Raw genomic sequence first — 21294 nt, 5'->3', positions numbered from 1 at the left:
TCGCAGCGCAGCAACAGCGAGGGTCGGACAGCAGGAGAGTCCCTGAGAGCAGCACAGATGCGGAGCTGCCCTGGCTGTCCTCAGCTCTCTCTGGAGTCTGCTGGTAGCTGATGGGCCACAGTATTAAGAGTGTCTTTGTTTCAAGGCGTTTAGTCTCCAACTGTGCTTTTTGGGTGGGGGAGAAGATGTGCGGCTGGGATTGGTATCAGCCAATGACTGACAACTGTGTATTCAAAGCTGTTTAAAACTTGATCTGACCCTGTTTGTATTTATCTCCTGCCTTATCTCAGTTAAGACCACCAGCAGTACTGGGAACCTGTTACTTGATATAAAAATACCAAGCAACTGTAACAGCAAAACCTCTGTTTTTTTGATGTTTTCAATGCTGTGTTTGATATTTTGATGTTCTTTATAGGAAGATGAAATTTGTCTGTATGAGATGCATACTTAGCAGTTCCATTTATCCCATCTATCATAGTTTTGGTAGTGTAAATGCATGTGTGTATTGTAAAATTGAGTTTTACTTATTTGTATTTGAAATGTGTTCTGCTGTCCTTTTAGCCAAAGCATGTAGATGTTGTAGTTACTGAAGAGATCCAGTTTTTACAAACAGAAAGAATTATGCAGCCATGGGAACTCTCTGGAGTGTCCCATCTTCCCTCAGCACTGTGAATTATCTGGCATTGTGAACTTGTGCACTTCAGGATACGTTTTCTGAAGTAGTAAGACGATTTCTACCAAGTGAAATGTATAATTTATTTGTCCTTTTACAGCAAGGTAGAAAATGTAGCTTTTGAGGAGACCTGGAGAATCATCATTGCTCTTTTTCCTGATTTTTAATTCCCTCATGAGGTAGTTACAGTATCTTTTCTAAGAGATTTAACTTGCAACAGTTCTGTTGCGAGCAAGGTGGTGCTTTTGCTTCTTACAATGGAAAGTCTGATTTAGCGATGAGGTAGAGAACCGGATTTTATTAAAAAGTTATTCCAGCTGATGTGGAGACAAAGGAAGGACTAGGCTGCCAGACTAAAGTTTAAGACAATTTTGCAAGCAACTGGTGTTAACTATTTTTGTGGTAAGGACAGAGCCAGCAGCTGTGAAGTGTCGCCAGCCTTCAGTGTTAGCCCCTGTGAATGGTTCTGGAAAACCTGATAGGGCCTCGGAGCATGAAGTTTTTATGGAGATAGTGTCCTCAGCTATCACAGTCTGGATTTTGCTTCCTGCACTGTAGAATTATCAGTGGAGGTCTGCATTTGCAAATGAGGCAACTGAAATAAAGACAATACAACTTGGAGAAGCACTACTGGAATACTTGCAGTTCTCTGCTTATGAGCTGGTGAGAGGGCAGCAGCAGCGCTCTGCTGTAGATATTTCCTTCTTGCATATATGCTGTGGTCCTTCTTTATAGTGAGTCACAATTTTGTTGGACAAGTACATTCAGCAGAGGGAGTAAAACACACACATGACCTGTGGCTACCTGGCAATGGCAGGTGGGTGCATTAAATAACTGCTGGGTTAGAACTGTCCTGAGGACTTTGATTGCCTCAAATCAGAGTTTGCATTGGCAGCATTTAGGTGGAAAGGCAGTATTGGAGTGCTGTGGTTTAGACCCTGCTTGGTGTACAGCTCATTGCATGAGCTGTCTCTCTCTTGTTTTTTAATTCCTCATCCTTTATGGAGTGTTCCCCACCCTGTTGTAGATTTTGATGTGGACACCCACATTCATTTTGCTGGAAGCTGTCACAGCCATTTAGAGAATAATTTACGTGTATGAAAGAGTTTAAACCAGGAAAAACATTTTTCTGGACCATTGTGTTGGGATTTTGATCAGGTGCATTTTTCTGCTGTGTGACAAAGTAAATAAGATATCCCATAGTAAGTACAGAGGCCTTTAGGCATGGCTTTGTTGTACTTTTTAAATTTAAAAGCTATCTCTGAGTTAATGGTATGGCTTAGATCTGGCAGATAATAGTTTGTAGTAATTTTTTTCTAGACGTTTCAATGGGGAAGGATAGTCCAATGTATGCAATGAGCAGGGAAGGGAGAATTTTTTGGAAGGGGTGTTTGGTTTGGTTTTGAGGTGTAAAGAAAAAACTTTGTTAAATGTTGCAATTTGTATCTTTGGCTTCTAGTGTCTTGGCCTGTGTTTCCTGGATAAGGCCTGTCACTGTAATCTATGAGGAGATTATATATATATATACTTATCTGTACACATATGTACCTGTCTATCTTTTATATTCACATGGTGGTTTACTGTTGCTTGCAGACCATTGTTGCTATTAACAAGGATCCAGAAGCTCCAATTTTCCAAGTGGCAGACTATGGGTTGGTGGCAGACTTATTTCAGGTATGGCTAAACTCGGTGATGCACAGGATAATGGTTTCAGGGCTCTAATGATAGCTTAGAGACAGGTAGATAGGAAAATAAATGTTAAAGATGTATGGGTGAGGCTGTTTGCTTTGGGTTGTTTTGTTAAATAATTGGCGTTACGATTTCATTATTTTCAGTCTCAAAATGTAATCCTTGCAAGTAGAAGCCTCTGTGTGTGTGTGTGTGTGTGTTTTCGGGGCAGGGAATCACAGCCAGTCCTGCCTCTATTCTAGTTTCCTGAACATGAACCATTTTGAGAAAAAAACTGCACATATGTGCTTACATGTATTTTTAAGCTTCATAAATTATGAAACTAGAGAGTTGGCACTGCATTTAGACTGCAGCAGGAGTCCTTATTTTTGCCTGGGCTTGCTGCCTTACTTGCAGGAACTTGCAGTTCTCGCTGGGAAAACTGAGCTGTGGGCTAGCCCGTGTCCAGGCAGCTGTGGCTGGTGTGCGCATGTCCGCATGTGCGACTGGCAGGAGCTTGGAGTGGCTCTGTGGAGAGGTGCGGGCAGAACCTCTGCCAGCACTTAATGCCATTCCTGAACTGATGCCCGCTGGCTCAGCGGCGAGCACGGGCCTTTTTGTAAGCCAGAGACAGTCACATTCTGAACAAACACCATGTAGACAATTTCCTTAATAAATTTTGTACGAATCCATTATTTCCACCTAATGGAAATGTAGCTCTCTTAAATAATTAAGAGGATTTATTCAGCAGGAGTGAAGGGGGGAGTGCTGTGAGCTGGGGTGACCCACAGCCCCTGGAGTGGTGTGCAGGGTGGGGAGTGTAACGGGGGAGGTTGGTTGCTGCACAGGAGAGTTTGGGGGTCAGAGGGAGAGCAGGCACTACCCCAGCTCTGTTTTTTGCAGGCCGTGCCTGAGATGACGGAAATCCTGAAGAAGAAGTGAGTGATGGTGATGGACCCTGCGCTGCAGTTGTAGTGTGAGGTGGGGAAAAGGGGCAAATAAAGGATTGTACTGGAAAGAGGTGGGGTCACTGTGGTCTTGGGATTTTTTTTTGTTTTGTTTATGGTTTTTGTTTTTTTTTTTTTTTTGGTGGGCAATGGGGTATCACATAGAGTGGTAGGGAAGGAAGAAAGGGAAGGCAGGTAAGAAAGGAAGGGTGCAAAGGGAATGAAAGAGGGATACAAAGCCGGAGGCTGCATGTGTTTGTCAGTGTTTATTCCCCTTCCCACTCCCTTTCCACCTGCTCTCAGCGTCAAGGTAGGCTCAGGCTGGCAGGAGGGGGTGGCGGTCAGGCTGGACTTAGGCTGTCCGGCAGCTTCATAGTGCTCCTGGGCACTGTTGGGCCGGCAGCAGGACAGGTTCATAGTCTGTTCCGCAGGCACTGTGGGTCCATGTTGGCCGAAGACTGCTGGAAGGTCCACTTCCTGCAGAGGACACTGCAGGTCCCACCTGGCCCGCAGCTGGTGGCAAGGTCAGGTCTGTCATGCCCCATGGGCACTGGTGGCCAGAGGTGATGCTGGCTTGGTCCCAGGCTGGTGGCCATTGCAAGAGATACCACAAGGTGCTACCAGCACTGCAGGTTTGCTGGCAGCAGTCTTGTGATGCAACACAGTGAGTATTTTCCTACAGCTGTCCCTGTGGCCCCAGGCTCTCCCTATGCCTTGGGAACCCTGCCCAGACGTGGCTCTGGGGTCCCCAGTGCCCCGTAGTTCTCATCAATCACTGGGGCACCCTGTGGGCAGTCAAGGAGTGGCTTGAGCTGGAAGACGTCAAGGCTCTCCTGGTTTTTGCGGTTGTAGACACTGAGCCGATGGCCCAGGTCAGGACTTGCCACCACTGATCCCGCTGGGCTGGGCAGCTTCAGGTTGACAGGATCCAGCCCCTTCTGTGCCAGGCAGGCCTCCTCTGACAGGGACGACAGCAGCTCCTGCACCATGGCCTGGGCCACCCGCTGCTGGGTGGGCGCAAGGTCAGCCCGTGGGCCAGCACCAGCCTCCGCAGCATCCTCACAGGCTGTGCTGCAGTCCGGGGATGAGCCCAGGGTCTGGCTGCTCTCGCTGCAGGCCTGGGTGCCTGAGCTGACGGTTGACCGTGAGGCACTGCCTGATGTGATGCTGGCGGACGTCCCGGTGCTGCCCAGCCGCATCGGCACCTCCACTGTGAAGAGGTCAGAAGAGACGTTGGGGCGATGGACATCGATGGCAGCAGTGGTGACCACACAGATGGCTGCCTCAGGGATGCCGCTGTCTGCAGGAAGAAAGCACAGAGAGGCAGCTTGAGAGACCCGCTTGGCAGGAGGGCCCAACCAGCTGGCAGTACTTGGGACAGGGGCGCAGCTGAGGTGGTGTGGTCAAAATCGTCATGTTACAAAATAGCTTTTATTTATATACCCATGTATAGATACATATTCATGGAGAGAGATAGCTCGCTCTCTAGGTAAAATATGCATATAGCTATAGAAACAATGCAATATACCTCCAGCTGTGTGTATATGATATAAAATACCCCCCCGGTTGTGTCTAGATATACGTATTTTTTGTGTGAGTGCATATCTGTGTGTGGCTATTTGTGCTTGGCTGCATGTATGCCTGTATATTAGTCTTTGTGTGTCTGGGTGTGCATGTTTGTCTGTAGGCATGTCTTATGTGTGTGCATGCATCAGTCTGGGTCTGCATGTGCCAGTATGGGCATGTTGGTGCATCTGTGTGCGTAGGTTTGTGTGTGTTTGTGCACATGCATGTGCGTATGTCTGTCTGTGCTTTTCTGTGTTTGCACATGTGCGTGCATGCATTTCTGTGTGTGTGCATATCTGTGTTTGTGTGTGTGTATATGGCTGCCTGCACATATCTGTGCATGTCTCTGCATAACTCTGTGTGTGTATATGCATGTGTCTCTGTGTGTGCATGTGCATATGCGTGTGCCCATGCAAGTGCATGACTCTGCACATGTGTTTCTGTCTGCATGTTCATCTGTGTGTGTGCGTTTGTGTATTTCTGTATGTGTCTGTGTGGATGTGCATATCTGTATGTGCGTGTCTCTCTGTGCCTGTGGGTGTCAATGCGTGTGCAAGTGTTTCTGGCTGTGCCTATGTATGCATGTGTGATCATGTGTGTCCGAGAATCTGTGTGTCTATGAGTGTCTCTGTGTGTGTGCAAATGTTTCCGTGTGTGTGTCTGACTGCATCTATGTGTGTGCACAAGTCTGCTTGTCTGTGTTGTTTCTGTCTGCGTGTGTCTCTGCAAGTGTGTGTGAATCTGCCTCTGTTTGTGTCTGTGCGCATGCAAGTGTGTGCATCTGTATGTGCATGTATGTGAGTCTCTGAGTCCATGCATGTGTGTTTCTGCACATCTGTGTGTATCTGTGAGTCTGTACGTGTCAATCTGCATGTATGTGTCCATTTGTGCATGCCCAAGTATCTGTGTGTGTGCATCTGTACATGTATGCGTTTGTGTCCAGGTGCGTGCCAGCATGTGTCTGTGTGTCTGAGTATCTGTATTTGTGTCTATGTGTGTGAGTGGTGTGCATATATATGAATGCACGTGTGCAAGTGTGACTCCGCATGTGTCTATGCATGTACAAGTGTGTCTGAGTGTGTATCTGTGTGTATGTGTTGGTGCATGCAAGTGTGTCTGTGCCTGTGTGTGGGTGTCGGGGTGCGAGTGTGTGCATCTGCGTTCATGCGTTTGTGTCTGTGCATGTGTGTGTCTCTGTATGCCCTTGTGTCTGTGTGTGCAAGTGTGTCAGACTGAATCTCAGTGTGTGCTTCTACATAAGTGTCTCTGCACATCTGAGTGTGAGTCTGTATGTATTTGTACGTATGTGTTGGTGTGTGCAAGTGTGTGCATTAGTGTCTATGTCTACGTGCATGTGTGCAAGTATGCATATGTGTGTCTTTGTTCATCTGTGTGTGTCAGTGTATCTGTGAGTCTGTGTATGTATTGTGTGCAAGTGTGTCTGAATGTCTCTGCATGTGTGAGTCTGCACGTGTGTGTGCAACTGTCTGAGTGTGAGTCTGCACGTGTGTCAGTGTGTGAGTGGATCTGTGCGTCTCTGTACATCTTTGTGTGCTTCTGGACATGCATGTGTGTGGGTATCTAGGGACCTTTGTGTGTCCAGGTGCAAGTGTACATCTGTTTCTGTGTGTCTCTGTGTTTGTGTCCGTATGAGTGTGTCTGCATGTATGTGTGTGTGTGTCCCTCTATCTCTGAGAATATGTGCATGCATTTCTGTGTATGTCTGTGCAGGCGCAAGTGTGTGTGTCTCTGCTCATCAGTGTGTGTCTGCATGTGTGTGAATCTCCTTGTGTGTGTCTGTGCAGGTGTCTGCACGAGTGTGTGTCTGTGTGTGTGTATATATGCATATGTGTGTGCAAGTGTGTCTCTGTGTGTGTCTGTGCATGTGTTTCTGTCTGCATGTGTCTGAGTGTCCGCAGATGTGTGTGTCAATTTGTATATATGTGTTGGTATGTGCAAGTTGTGTGCATTAGTGTCTATGTCTGCGTGCATGTGTGCAAGTATGCGTGTGTGTGTGTCTGTCTTTGCTCATCTGTGTGTGTCAGTGTATCTGCGAGTTGGTGCAGGTGTGTATGTGAATCTGCCTGTATGTATTGGTGTGTGCAAGTGTGTCTGTGTGTGTATGTCTTTGCGCATCTGTTTGTGCATGTGTGTCTGTGGGTGTGAGAGTGTGAGTGTGTGCATCTGCGTTCGCGTGTCTGTGTATGCATGTTTGCATCTGCCTCTGTGTGTGTGTGTCTCTGCATGCCCTTTTGTCTGTGTGTGCGTGTTAGACTCTGTGCACATATCAGTGTGTGCATGCTTTTATGCGAATGTGTGCATTTGTGTGCTTCTACTAAGTGTGTCTCTGCGCATCTGAGTGTGAGCCTGTGTGTGCAAGTGTGTGTGTCTGAGTGTGTGTCTCTGTACATGCACATATGTGTGTGTCTAAGTGGCTTGGTACCTTTGTGTGTCCAGGTGCAAGTGTATATCTGTTTCTGTGTGTCTGAGTGTGTATCTGTGAGTGCGTGTATTTGTGTCCGTATGAGTGTGTCTCTGACTATCTCTGAGCATGTGTTTCTGAGTGTCTGTGCAAGCACGAGTGTGTGTCTCTCTGCATGTGTGTGAATCTCCGTGTGGGTGTATGCATGTGTGCAAGTGTGACTGCATGTGCATGTCTGTATGCATGAGTGTGTGTGTCTGTGCATGTGTTTCTGCCTGCATGTGCCTGTTTGTGTGCGCATCTGTGTGTCTGAGTGTATATGAGTCCATGTGTGTCAATTTGTATGTGTGTGTTGGTGTGTGCAAGTGTGTGCATTAGTGTCTATGTCTGCGTGCATGTGTGCAAGTATGCATGTGTATGTCAGTGTATCTGTGAGTCTGTGTACGTGTCAGTGTGTGTGTGAGTGTGTGTGTGTGTGTGTGTGTGTGTGTGCAAGTATTTCTGAGTGTACAAGTGGCGTCTGAGTGTTTATCTGTGAGTTGGTGCAGGTGTGTGTGTGAATCTGCGTGTATGTATTGGTGTGTGCAACTGTGTCTGTGTGTATAAGTGTGTCTGTGTGTGTGCATCTGTGCATGTATGTGTGCAAGTATGTCTTGAGTGTGTGTGCGAGTCTGTATGTGTGTTTGTGTCTGGTTGTCTGTGTATGTCTGTAGGTGTCAGGGTACGAGAGTGTGTGTGTGTCTGTGTATGCATATTGCCTGTGTATGTGGCATGTGTGTGTGCATGTGGTATGCATCTATATATGAATGCATGTGTGCAAGTGTGCCTGAGTGTGCGTGTCTCCATGTCTGTGCATCTGTATGTGCATGTGTCTGTGCGTATGTGTCTATGAATGAGTGTGTCTGTATGTGTCCGAGTGGATGTGTGTCTGTAGCTGTACATGCATGTGTGTGAGTGTGCCTGTGTGCGTGTGTTTGTGTGTGTCTGCAAGTCTGTGCATGTGTGTGTATATGTCTGGGTGTGTGTGTTTCTGTGTGAGTGTGTGTGTCTGCTTGCATGCATGCTTGTGTTTCTGTCTGCATGTATATGTGCCTGCATGTCTGCCTGTGTGTGTGTCTCCATGTGCATGGTCTGTGTGTGCATCTACAAGTCTCTGTGTCTGCGGAGTGTGTGTGTGCATGTGAGTGTGCCTCTGTGCTTGTGTATCTCCGTGCTTGTTTGTGTGTGCATGCATGGGTGTGCCTATGTGTGTGCCTGTGCTCATGTGTTTCTGGGTGTGTGTGTCTGGGTGTTCATGTGTGTGCATCTACGTGTCTGTGTGCATGTGCATGTCTGTGTGTCTGTGATACTTACCTGTAATTATCTAGTGTAGAAGCAGAATACAAACACACACAAACCTGTCCTGTTTATTATATATATCTGTGTGTATAGGTAGGGATATACAGATACATCATTCCTATACATACATTAACAGACCCCCCTCATTATTTATACTGCTTTTAAATTCTACACACACACACCTTTTTGTAGATCTCCATATGTTTATAGAGGGATATACAGATATAAATAATACATTTACCTATGCACACACACTTATTATATAAAATATACAAGTGTATATACACAGTCTCTCTAACCCCCACCCCTTTTATATACACGTAATCTTTATATATAGCTTTATCCATATAGATATGGGGAATATGTGTGTGTATATGAGCCTCATAACAAATACACACATACACTATATAGTACATAGTCCTCTCTTTAAATACATATAATTATCTATTGGTAAACAGAATATCCATCTTTATAAATGAATATATTTCTGTGTATGTATATATTTTTATATACATGAACATGACCCCCTTTATATAGATATATTTATAGACACACATAGATACACAATCTTCATGTATGTCACCAGTTGGTTAATGGGGATTAATACAGAGGGATATACATCTATAAGTAATACCCTATACATATATATATGTGTGTGTGCCCCACTATTCAGTACTCTCTCTCTCTCTCTATATATATATATATGTGTGTGTGTGTCTCTATACAGTCTCACACACTTATTTTATATACACATAAAATTTACACATAGATTTATCCACATAGATATGAGTGGGAAGTTGGGGGGGGAACGTGTGTGTGTATCCATCCCATATATACTATAGTATACATAGACACACACAGACATTTGATACATATACTATATAATATAGTCTGCTCTTAAAATACTTATAATTATCTGTCTTTACATAGAAAACATATGCTCTGTCAGTGATGATACACATCTTCTATACATTACACCTATACACAAACACATCCATATTATATGTAATACTTATTATGTAATATATATTATACACATGCAATTATATATGTATTTACACGCACATATATGTAATACATAGGTATAAAAATATATATATACACAGTCTCTCACACATTCCCATTGCCCATTTTACATACAGATAACCTTTACAGATAGATTTATCCATATAGATACATGGAGTGTGTGTGTGTATAAGGCATCTCGTATATAATACAGCGTACATACTCGTATACACACAGACATTTGATACATATACTCTGTAATACATAGCCCCCACTTTAAATCTATAAAATTCTCTATGTTTGAATAAAGCAGATATGCACATATACTTACCTTTATGTATAAATATATATCTGTATCAGTGTATGTATATATCTGGGGAATGCATATAGGGATATACATATATAATACACTATACATATACATGAACACTCCCCTCCCCCCCTTTCTTTATACAGCTTTTAAATTATATACACAAACATATATAGATAAAGATACACTTTTTTACAGATCTCCAAATGTATTATGGGGGAATGTATACAGAGGAATATACATCTCTATGCAATACCTATATATATGTGTACATATTGTATAAAGAACAGGTGCATATACACATTCTCACACACACCACTCCCATTTTATATACACAATCTTAATATAGAGATTTATCCATATAGATATGGGAAATATATTTCTGTGTATGTATATATGAGCACCATATATAATGCATTATAGCTATATTTGTACAATCACTTCCTAAATACACACACACACACATACAGTACATAGTCCCCCCACTTTAAATACATATAATTATCTTTAAATAGAATACACACACATATACTTACCTTTAACATAAATACAAATATATAGATATATATATCTTACTGTATGCTGGGGAATGCCTATCAGCCCCTGTTTAAACAGCTCTTAAATTACACACACACACACACAACTTTTTATATATCTCCAAATACATTGTGGGGTTGTATCTATAGGAGTTGTATATACATCTATATGTAATGCCATATACCTTTATATATGTGCACACACACACATTATATATAATACCTAGGTATATAGACACACAGTTTCTCACACAACCCACAGCCCCCCATTTTACATACACATAATCTTTATATGAAGATTTAGCCATATAGATATGGGGAATATATGTGTGTGTGTGTATATATCCACGAAACCCATGTATTATTATAGGTATATAAAGTGTAGGTCTGTACATATATACACACACAATAGTACATGGTCCCCCATGTATACATTGTACGTATAAATGTACAGACATTATATATACATATATACACACACACACATACACCATATAGTACATAGTCCCTCCTTCAAATACATATAATTATCTGTCAGTAAACAGAATACACACCCCTCCTACCTTTATATATGTATCTGTATAGATTTGTGTGTGTATACTTATTTATGGGCTACATAGAAAAAATCCATTATACCTATACAGGATCGCCCCCCCTTTATTTACATAGCTGTATACACACACACCGATACACATAGCTTCATCTATATTTCCATGTCTATAATAGGGATGAATATAGAAATATACAGAGCTACAACTAATGCCATATACCTATACATATATATGTGTGCATACACATATTCTATATAATACATATGTATGTGCCCATACACAGTCTCACACATGTTTTATGTGCACATAATATTTACAGATTTATCCATACAGATATAGGGAGAGTGTGTGTGTGTGTGTTAGGAGCCGCCTATATAATACAGTATCCATATGTATGTACACACAGACAATACATATAGTATATAATGTACAGTCCCCCTCTTAAATACATGTCATTCTCTGTCTTTAAAGGGAGCACAGGTGTGCTGTCTCTCAGACATAGGCACGTTTATCGCTAACTCCCTGTAAGTCAATGTGTGTCAGAAGGGCTCAGGGCGCAGCTGCCCGCTCTCTCTCTCCCTCCTTGCGCCGCGTCCTGCGGGGTCGTGCTGGGTCAGGTTGGGTCAGTGGGAGCTGCTGGGGACGGTCCAGCCGAGGCCTCTCCTGTGAAACCCCCTCCTGGGCCCTGGCCCAACCCCGGCGCCACTGATATGTACATGGGGAAGGTGGGTATAGGGACATATACAATACATTATACGTGAACACACACACTGATTTATCCATGTCATATGATACCTCTCAAACAATATATGTGTGTGTACATATATATGTATGCACACAAACACATAGAGATACACTGTTTTAAACATCTCCCGAACAAATGATGAGGATGCATACAGCAGGATATACATCAACGTATACATCTATGAATAATACCATATACAGACATTTGTGCAGACACAGACATATTGTATAGAATACTTAGGCACATATTTACACAGTCTCTCTCAACCCCCGCCCCCTGTTTTATATACAAATAATCTTTATATATAGATTTATCCATCTAGATATGGAGAATACGTGTGTATATCTGCCCCACGTATAATTCATAATATATATAGTGCTTACCTTTACATATCTCACTGTCTCTGTATAAACATGAAGAACATATATACAGGGACATATGTAAAAAATATACCTATACGTGAACACACACACATACAAGTTATATGTATATACAGAGACACGGTCACCCACATCTCCCCCTCCTTTTCATCTATCTAAACATACCTACACCTATTCATACATATTTATACATAGCCATCTATATAATGAGAATGTATATAAAGGGATATACACACTGTATACCTAAATGTGTACACACATACTTTTAAAAATAGAAATATATATAATTTATGTGCATGGATACACAGTCTTCAACACACATATATACAGATTTTATATAAACATATACATATGTTTATATGTACATTTATCCAAATTTATAGATAATGTCTGTGTGTAAGTATTCCCATTTATAATATATACCTATATATGTACACACATTTTATATATATTCTACATAATGCATATACGTGTATATATACACTCTCATGTATTTTCAAATATATAATATATATACACAGGCTCTCACATACCCAAGGTCCCTTCCAAACCAAACTAGTCCGTGACATCCACCCACATAGATATATCTTCATATATATTTATACATATATAAAATACCTGTGTAGCTACACACATATCTTTACCTGTCTTTATATCTGTCTGCATACACACATAAATAGCTTTATATGTACAGACATTAATGGGGATGTATAGGGATATATGTATATATAAAATACCATGTACCTACATGAGTATATACACAAACACACATACAGTTTATATATAAAATCTATACATTATACATATTAAATAATACATTATACAGATAAAAGAGAGATGTATATATACAGACACAGGCTCTCTCTCACACCCACTTTTAAAATGTATACAATTATCTATTTTTAGATCAAATATATACAGACACACTCTCACCTCTCCTCTTTTTTTCCTCTGTGTGTATGTATATATGGGCAATTTATATATAGGGATATAGATAAAACACATTATACTATTCCAGGATACACATACATTCAGGGATATATCCAAATTATATGTAATACATATTATACATAATAAAAATATATGTATTTCCAGTCACTCACACACACACACTTTTTATATATATATTACACAATTAATACAAGTATGTATATGCAGTTTCTAGGGATAGACACGTACATTGTATTTATATCTGTATACATACACACACTATAAACATAGTATAGAATACATATAAAATCTGTAAGTATATAGTCACACACCTTTTAATATATATTTATTATATATTATATATCTATGTATATGTGCTTATACACATGTACACACAAGCCTTTATGTATCTTTACATAGACTTACATATGTGTACACAGACAGATGCATTTTTTAATATAAATATCTATATCCATATCTATGGATATAGATAGATGATACCTTTTATCTACATATGCACACACATTTGTATTTTATATATAATACATATAAAATATGTATGCATATGGACAAACACCTTTGTAGATATTTACATATATAGAAACATACATAGATGTATATTCCTATAGAATCACTTTGGTTGGAAGAGACCCTCAGGATCGTGGAGTCCAACCATAACCCACCCCTGGCACTGCCCCATGTCCTGAGAACCTCATCTCCGTCTGTCCAACCCTCCAGGGATGGTGACTCCAGCACTGCCCTGGGCAGCCTGTTCCAATGCCCCACAGCCCTTTGGGGAAGAAATTGTTCCCCACATCCAACCTCAGCCTCCCCTGGCGCAACTTGCGGCCGTTTCCTCTGCTCCTGGCGCTTGTTCCTGGGGAGCAGAGCCCGACCCCCCTGGCTCCAAGCTCCTTTCAGGCAGTTCAGAGATCAGAAGGTCTCCCCTCAGCTCCTGTTCTCCAGGTGAATCCCCCACATCCCTCAGCCACTCCAATCACACTTGTAATGTGTATACATGCACATATGCATACCTGAACATGTAAATACATAACTCCACGTATTATACGGGGATATATATGGGGATATACATAAATAAGACTCTCTCTCTATATATATATATACACACATGCACATATACATACATTCATTTTATGTATAATACATTAAAAATCTGTATGTATATACACAGACTGTCACACACACATATATACCTCTGTCACATATACATCTTTATATATCTCTGTGTGTATATGTATGTGGGGACATCAATATATAGTACATTCTACATTTTAGTGTCTATAATATATACACATATATTCTGAGAGCATCTCTCCTTCTCATGCAGCCCCCACCCTGCTGCATCTATCTTTATATGTGTTTACATATTTATGTATTTATATACAATTTCTATGTATATGCACAGACACAGCCTCTCACACATCTTCATATGTATAGAGACATGTTAATGTATCTCTACATATATACACAGTCACACATATACAATAATACGTATATAAATCTCCTCATATATATATGGGCATGTATGTATGTTTGGGGATACATATCTGATACATTACATACATACATGTACAATCTTATGTCTATATTTTTACTTATGCCCTTTAATACATGTGTGTGTATATCTGGGTTTGTGTGTGTCTATGTGGGATGTACACATACATTACATGTGCACACACAAATAAGTATTTTCTCTATGTTATACTTATGTGCATATGCAGACACACCCATAATTTTTTTATATATCCCTGTGTATATATGGAGAGGTGCATATAGGGATGTACATATATAATACATTATGCCTATACACACACTTTAAAAATATATATATCTATCATACGCAATGTTATATAGATAAGGAGGGGGTGTGTGCACCCCCGCCCAGCCCTGCTGAGCACGACCCCTCCCATGTTGCCCACACAGCCCCCCAAGCCCCATCCGGTGCGCGGAGCGTGCCGCGGTGGCAGGACACCTGCCAGGGCCGCCCCTCGGCACCCAGCCTCGGGCCACTCCTCACCACCGTGTCCCTTCCCAGCAGGTTCCCTGCACGGTGCTGGGCTCAGCCACCTCCCCACTTCCATCCACACTCTTCCTTCTCGGGCCCATTTGGCCCGCTCTGCAGCCTGGGCAGCCCAGCCAGGGGAACTAACTTCTCCCAGACCTCCAGACTATTCTGAGTGCCCTCAGCAGGGGCAAACTGGGGGCCCTTCAACCTTCAGGGAATTACTATTTGTTTATGTACTTCCACAGAGCAAACCAAGAGAAGCCACGGAGGGTTTCATCTCCAGGACAGGTTGACATCATTGGTCAGTGTCACCTGGCTTACAGCACACAGCGCAATGCAAAAATGCCGTTCACATTTACACTTTCAAGAAAAACTTACCACTGCTAGGCTCACTGTAGTATCGACTGATGTAATTATTCATGTCGTCCTCTGAAAAAAAAAAAAAAAAAAGGCAGCCATTAGAAGCCCATCTGATTAAATTGTTGAAATTCCACCCCATGACTTTAAAAGAGAGGAAACAATAACCAGTATGCTTCCAGAAGAACAGCTAGAACTTCCTCTGTTCCACCTTGGATGACATGGCCAATAAGAGCCACACAAGTTTATCAAAACAAGCAGAAATGCCTCTCCAGCTCAGCATAACCAGAGTCAGGCAAGCCAGCTCTCTAGCACTTGTAAATCCCTGTAGTTTTAAGGACTAAATCCCTACTTCTAAAATAATGTGGGTTTTTTTTCATTCAAAAGGCATAAAGAGAGGGTTTTTTATTGTATATTACATATACATTCGTAATATATAGCATAATATTAACATTATCTGTTGGCTTATAATGCGCTATAAAGATTTTTACAAGTCAAGGGTGTAGTATTACACTTGTAAAACATACATGAGAGCTACACCTGAACTTCAATAACGGTAAGACAAAAATGAGGACACAACCATAAAAGGGAAAGCAGCAGCTATACTGCATATACAGATTTTAGAAGCTGCAGGTGACAGCGGGATTTCCTGTTCTCTAACAGAAAAGGTGAACATTTTACAGTCAATGAAAAAGAAAACAACAAACTCTTTGCGCAATTCTGAGCAGAATGCAAATATTGCTGCTAAGTAAATGGTATTGGCAATCCAGGAAGGATTTCAAGCTTCCAAGCAACCTGACCTGCCCAATTTGCAGCGTAGGGTGCACTCTAAAAGCATTGTCTCCTTTTAAGTGCTCTTTTTGATACCATGTTTCAGAAAACCACGCTCATCCCTTTGAGCCAGATTTCCTTCGGCCCCCTGGGTCTCTGTGGCTACAGTCCTGCCTTTTCACAGCACATTGCGGTTTGCAGGTGAAAGAAACAGATGTTTTCTGGGGAACACTTTCTCCACACAACAAGACCCAAACCACTAAGCACTCTGTACCTGAAATAGCTGCACTCATAAGAAGGCAATCTAACCTGACACTGAAAGGCAACATGGTTGTTTTCGTGGTTTCATTGGATCTTAAAAGCTTTTTTGGCCCTTGTTGATCTTTAAATGCCTGCAGTCAGAGGTGTGCTTTGTGCTAATGTCTGAGTTTAAAAAAGAGGCCTCAGAGTAGCTCAAGGCAATGCCGCTGAATTAGGAGTACATTGCAAGGCTTTTCAGCTATCTGCTACTAAAATACACTTCATTTCAATCATGCATAATTTATACTCTAAATGCCACCAAACCTGCCAGCCCATATAGATACAGGTTCTTGTTCAGGCATGGAACTTCAGTAACAGTCAGAAAATACCTACGTATCTGTATTTCCAGTAATGCATTTTACTCATATTTCGCCTAGAGCCTAATTCTAAGCCGAGAAACCAGAACTCCAGCTTGGCCTGGGTAAGGACACGTTCTGCGCATGGGGCTGCCCCTCCTCAGCACCTGCCAAAAGCACAGGGCCACGCTCAGTGCTCTCGTTCTCTTCGGCTCTCATTAAAGTCTGCCCCAAATGCCAACATGGTCTGCACTGAAAAAAAAAACAAACCACCAACCTTGGAAAAGTTAATCACCTGCTGTTCATGTCTTATGGCAAGGCTCAAATCAAGTCTATAAGACTGCATACGTTTTCTGCCCTGGCCACTTGTCTATCAACTAACATAACGTACCAGGGCACTATTTTCAAAGCAATCAGCTGCTTTCAAACCAATTTAGCAAAGAGACTCAGACTAGACAGCTGAACATCCGAAAAGGAGATCCTGTAAAGCGCTCACTGAGCTGCCTTTGAGTGGCAAGGAAGGTCACGGGCTGTCCCGGCTGGCGTGTGAGCACTCGCACACAGCGCTGGGAGAGCTGCCTCACTGCCCACCTGCCTGTTACCATGTGATGGCCTTATTCATCACATTGCTTTACACTGCTTAGCTCTTTATCGAGAAAGAAAATACGTATGTGTAAATATATACACGCATGCATGTGTATGTAAAATACAAACATAGATATATCTTTACCTTGAATATTTTCTTACAAATAAAAAACAATAAGGAGCAATGGAATAACAACAACAAAATAAATATTTCAACATAATTACATTAAAGCAAACTGACAATTAACAAACTCATCTTAGTCATATGAGAGTCTCAGGTGCTTTGGGCATAAAAGGTTATAAACAATTCCAGTTATATCTCATTACATTCTACACAGCTGAAAGAAGGGAGTTTAAACAAAATGCCACAAATCTACAACTCAAAGCAACTATTTGTGCATATAAAATGCATACACAAATAGAAAGCACAGAGCATTACTGTGGAACACTGCTCAAGTACTTTTTGGTGATGTACAACAAGATGAGGTCCCCACTCCCCACCGGAGTACAGATACATTTGCAGCTGGTGGCACATAGAAAGTCTGTACAACTAAGCAGGGGAGTCCAGCCTTTTCAAGAGGGCAGATCGCTTGTATTATTTAAATTCTCCATAGTGTTTTCTGCTGTCAGTGTCTTTTAGTTTCAGCTCCAGAAAGGGAGTTGTCTTAAGAAATAGTATATTCTTCATAGTTCCCCTGTTTATTTCAAACATTTTTTCCTTAATTCTGACACCTTGGAATTCTCAGGGTCCAGAAGATTTCATTTTCTTCCTTTCCTAGACATAAATTCATGTCTTCAAATAGACAGCAATGCTACCTGCACTTCCTTTTCCAGAAGAGAAAATTTCCATTTAAAAGTCCTTAGCCACAATGATGCCCAAATGGTATTAATAGAAAACTAAGGAACTGGCAGTAAGCAGAAAGAAAAAGCATTTCCCTCTTATTTCCCCTGGAAATGGCAACCTTAGGAAATGGTCTACGGATGGTGATTGGGATCCTCTTGCTAGATACCCAAGGAAATCTGGTGACAAATCTGGTGATGCAGCTGTGGGTTGAGAAGGAAAATGGGAAGAGCGAGGCAGCTCTTGCCCACGTGAAAGCCCATCCTAAATCTGTGGTGAATGAGGATGGTTCTACAACCCTCCCTGGAAAGGGGTTCTTGGTCAGGATCTGTCTGACAGCTACTGAATTTTGTCTGATGAAGGTTTTTCAAATGATCTGCCTGTTCTTTTCCTGCAAGATTCAGAATACATGCTACAATGGCTCAGGGTGTAATAAACTATTTAGAGTAGAGTGCCATATAATCTCATTCGACCCAAGAGACAATGTTGTAATCTCTCTCTCCTGGCCCTATAAAAACCTAATAAATTTGGTGAAACACACAAATGACATTCCACCCAAGGCAGATCTCTCTTTCAGTTCTATAATCCCTCAATGGTGACCTTTAATTGTTTCATCAATGACTTCAGTCAATGAGTCTGCAACATCCCTGCATACAATAAGTACCATTTGCACATCTTTTAGATTAGAGACCTCACAAAATGGATTTCTTTTGAAATATTTCATTATTAAAGTAGTTTACTTCATATTTTTATTCCCATTGATTGTACTGTCTTTTGTCTCTCAAAGCTGAATTTTCTCAACTAGAAGGTTATTTTTTCTGCTGTGTAGCCTCCCACTGAGGATGCGAGTCCTCAGAGTAATGTCTTACCCTGATTTCTTCCAGAAAGTAATCTTTACTAGGAGGTTTCTAAAGAAGCAGATCTCTCATCTCTATCACTGCTGACACTGGTGTCTTCTCCTTAAAGTACTACTAACGCTTTGAAGCATTTGGGAAAGAAAAATAGGATAAAATACGCTCTGCAATAAAAACCACTAAGATACACTGAGCAGGGAGATTTTTCAAGGCACAAATTATAGGATCAGGTTATTGCCCCCTAAACACTTCTAGAAATAAGAAACAGAGATGACAGCTCTGCTGCTCTGACACTAGCCAATAACACTGCCACAGCCTGACTTTGTACGGAAAGAACATAGCTTTAGTATGACACTGTAGTGCAGTAGGAAAGGAAGACTGAATGTACATAAACCAGGACGTCTATAGGTGTTTCTGGGAGCAGACTGGCAATCCATGGGGGAAAATTCCCCAATGAAGTTGTAACCTTCCCAGGGAGCTTTCCCCTGCAGATTGCCATGTAATCCCTGGCATTCCAGATCTGTTTGACCTTGGTCATCTGAACTTCACCAAACTCTCAGCTAGACATAACCTCCTTTTCTCAGCAGTCCAAGTGTAGCTCACTGCTCACCTGTAAATTCATGTATCAAGGCATATGCATGCTCCCTAGGCCGTGCTGTACTGTCCAGTTCACCTTTCTGGTCCTATGCAAGATCACCTGAGCAGAGCTTTTCCCCTCTGCTTTGCTGGCCCTAGAAGGTCTCTCTCTCCTTTTCCCTCTAGCAACACAGAATGTTTGTACCAACAGGAAACATCAACAGCCAGCTGGCACTTTCCGGCAGAAAGGGAAAGGCGGAAGGCAAATTGCCACATGAGTGCAAGCTGCAGTACTCACACAACTGCTCCATTCACAGGGATATCCAGACCTAGCAGACATTGCACAGATGCCCGAGCACATGAATAATCCCCACCTTGAGAGGAACTGTCAAAGTAAGAGTGCACAGAAAACAAAGCAACAGATTCAGCCTGGCTCTAATTAAGAAATCAACCTGAGATGGAAGTCATTGTGCAGAAAGAAATCCTGGGATATGGAACAGGCTCCATTATCAGCAAATACTGCTGAGACAGAAAACCAAAATTCTTAAGCGACAACAAACTGGGTGGTTTTGGCCCTCACTTCAGCAGATCATGCAGTAAGAGCACTTTGTGCTGAGTTGAGCATGGCTGAGATGCAAGACATCTGAGGGCCAGCATGGCTGGTGACTTTGGGTAGAGGATGGCCTGGGGGACCTCTCAGTGCTCTTTCCAGCCTTGTTCTCTGTGAATACGGATCGGCAGATTCACATCTGAGTTGGCTTGTTACAGTCAGCCTGAAGCAAGCACAGAGGAACTTGGGTCTGTCTCTGCAGAACAGCCACATTCCTTGAGCCTAGAAAAACAAAGGCTGAGAAAGACTATGGCTACCAACAAAACAATAATTTGCTGGGTAAACATCAGGGAAAGAGAAGAATTATTTAAACAAAAGATTAAAATAAAAAAAATTTCAAGAACATATTGTTATAAACTGGCAACAAATAAATGTAGTCTGGGAATTAGGAAAAGATTTCTAATAATTTAGAAAAGTGAGATACTAGAACAATGTTATAATGGCAGCAGAGGGCACAATACATCACTGCTGTCATATGGAGCATGATCTCTTTATGAAAGGGGTTATTATGAAAGTGGTTGCATGCTTGGACAGTGGAAAACAATGCAGTTCTGTGTTCCTTTGCCTCTCAGCAATGTCTTCACACCTCTGCACATCAGTGATGGGAGACAACTTCAGCCTCACATCCGTGACTGTACGCTCAACGCTTCTGGAAGTGAAAAGTTTCTACCCCACCTATTTGGTGGATATGAAATTCAAGAGCCTAACTCCACTAACTACACACACATTTATGTAAGTGTTTCTTAAGGTTTAACTCCTTTGATTGCTGCCTGGATGGTCAGTGCACAGAGAACCACAAAGCCTGAAAGAGGCACCTACAGAGAAGCCAAATCCTCCCTCTTCCACCGATCCATGGAGGTTAACCAGGAAGCGGAGTGTGCTTAAGATATAAGCATGTCCAGGAGCAGGCTTCAAAGTAGATACATTTCAACATTTGAAAATAACCATAAACTACTTTTTATCTATCGTTTTGAGTAACAGGGCCCTCTTAGAGCACTAACAGATGA

The 21294-nt window shown here is 41.8% G+C and overlaps 2 protein-coding genes across 3 annotated transcripts in view; one reads left to right on the top strand and one right to left on the bottom strand.

Annotated features, from left to right (window-relative positions):
- The window catches only part of ETFA (electron transfer flavoprotein subunit alpha), a 31306-nt gene extending 27947 nt beyond the window's left edge, over positions 1–3359 (top strand). Inside the window, exons 11-12 of one of the 2 annotated variants that reach the window (XM_065847717.2) lie at positions 2267–2347; positions 3245–3359. In XM_065847717.2, coding sequence (XP_065703789.1) covers positions 2267–2347; positions 3245–3283 — 120 coding nt within the window. In that variant the 3' untranslated portion in view covers positions 3284–3359. Of the gene's footprint in view, positions 1–6; positions 2211–2266; positions 2348–3244 lie in introns of those variants that run through there. The other variant, XM_071813786.1, reaches the window with a different exon arrangement.
- Positions 3360–3539: 180 nt separating this feature from the next.
- TMEM266 (transmembrane protein 266) overlaps positions 3540–21294 on the bottom strand; it is a 64213-nt gene continuing 46458 nt past the window's right edge. The window contains exons 11-12 of the mRNA XM_065847913.2: positions 15476–15526; positions 3540–4588 (exon numbers count right to left, since the gene is read on the bottom strand). Of these exons, the coding sequence (XP_065703985.1) occupies positions 3996–4588; positions 15476–15526 (644 nt within the window). The 3' untranslated portion in view covers positions 3540–3995. The remainder of the gene's footprint in view (positions 4589–15475; positions 15527–21294) is intronic.

Source organism: Patagioenas fasciata, chromosome 12 (genome assembly GCF_037038585.1).
Source record: "Patagioenas fasciata isolate bPatFas1 chromosome 12, bPatFas1.hap1, whole genome shotgun sequence".
Lineage (NCBI taxonomy): Eukaryota > Metazoa > Chordata > Aves > Columbiformes > Columbidae > Patagioenas > Patagioenas fasciata.
The sequence above is the reverse complement of the archived record's forward strand: the minus strand, read 5'-3'. Positions and strand labels throughout refer to the sequence as shown.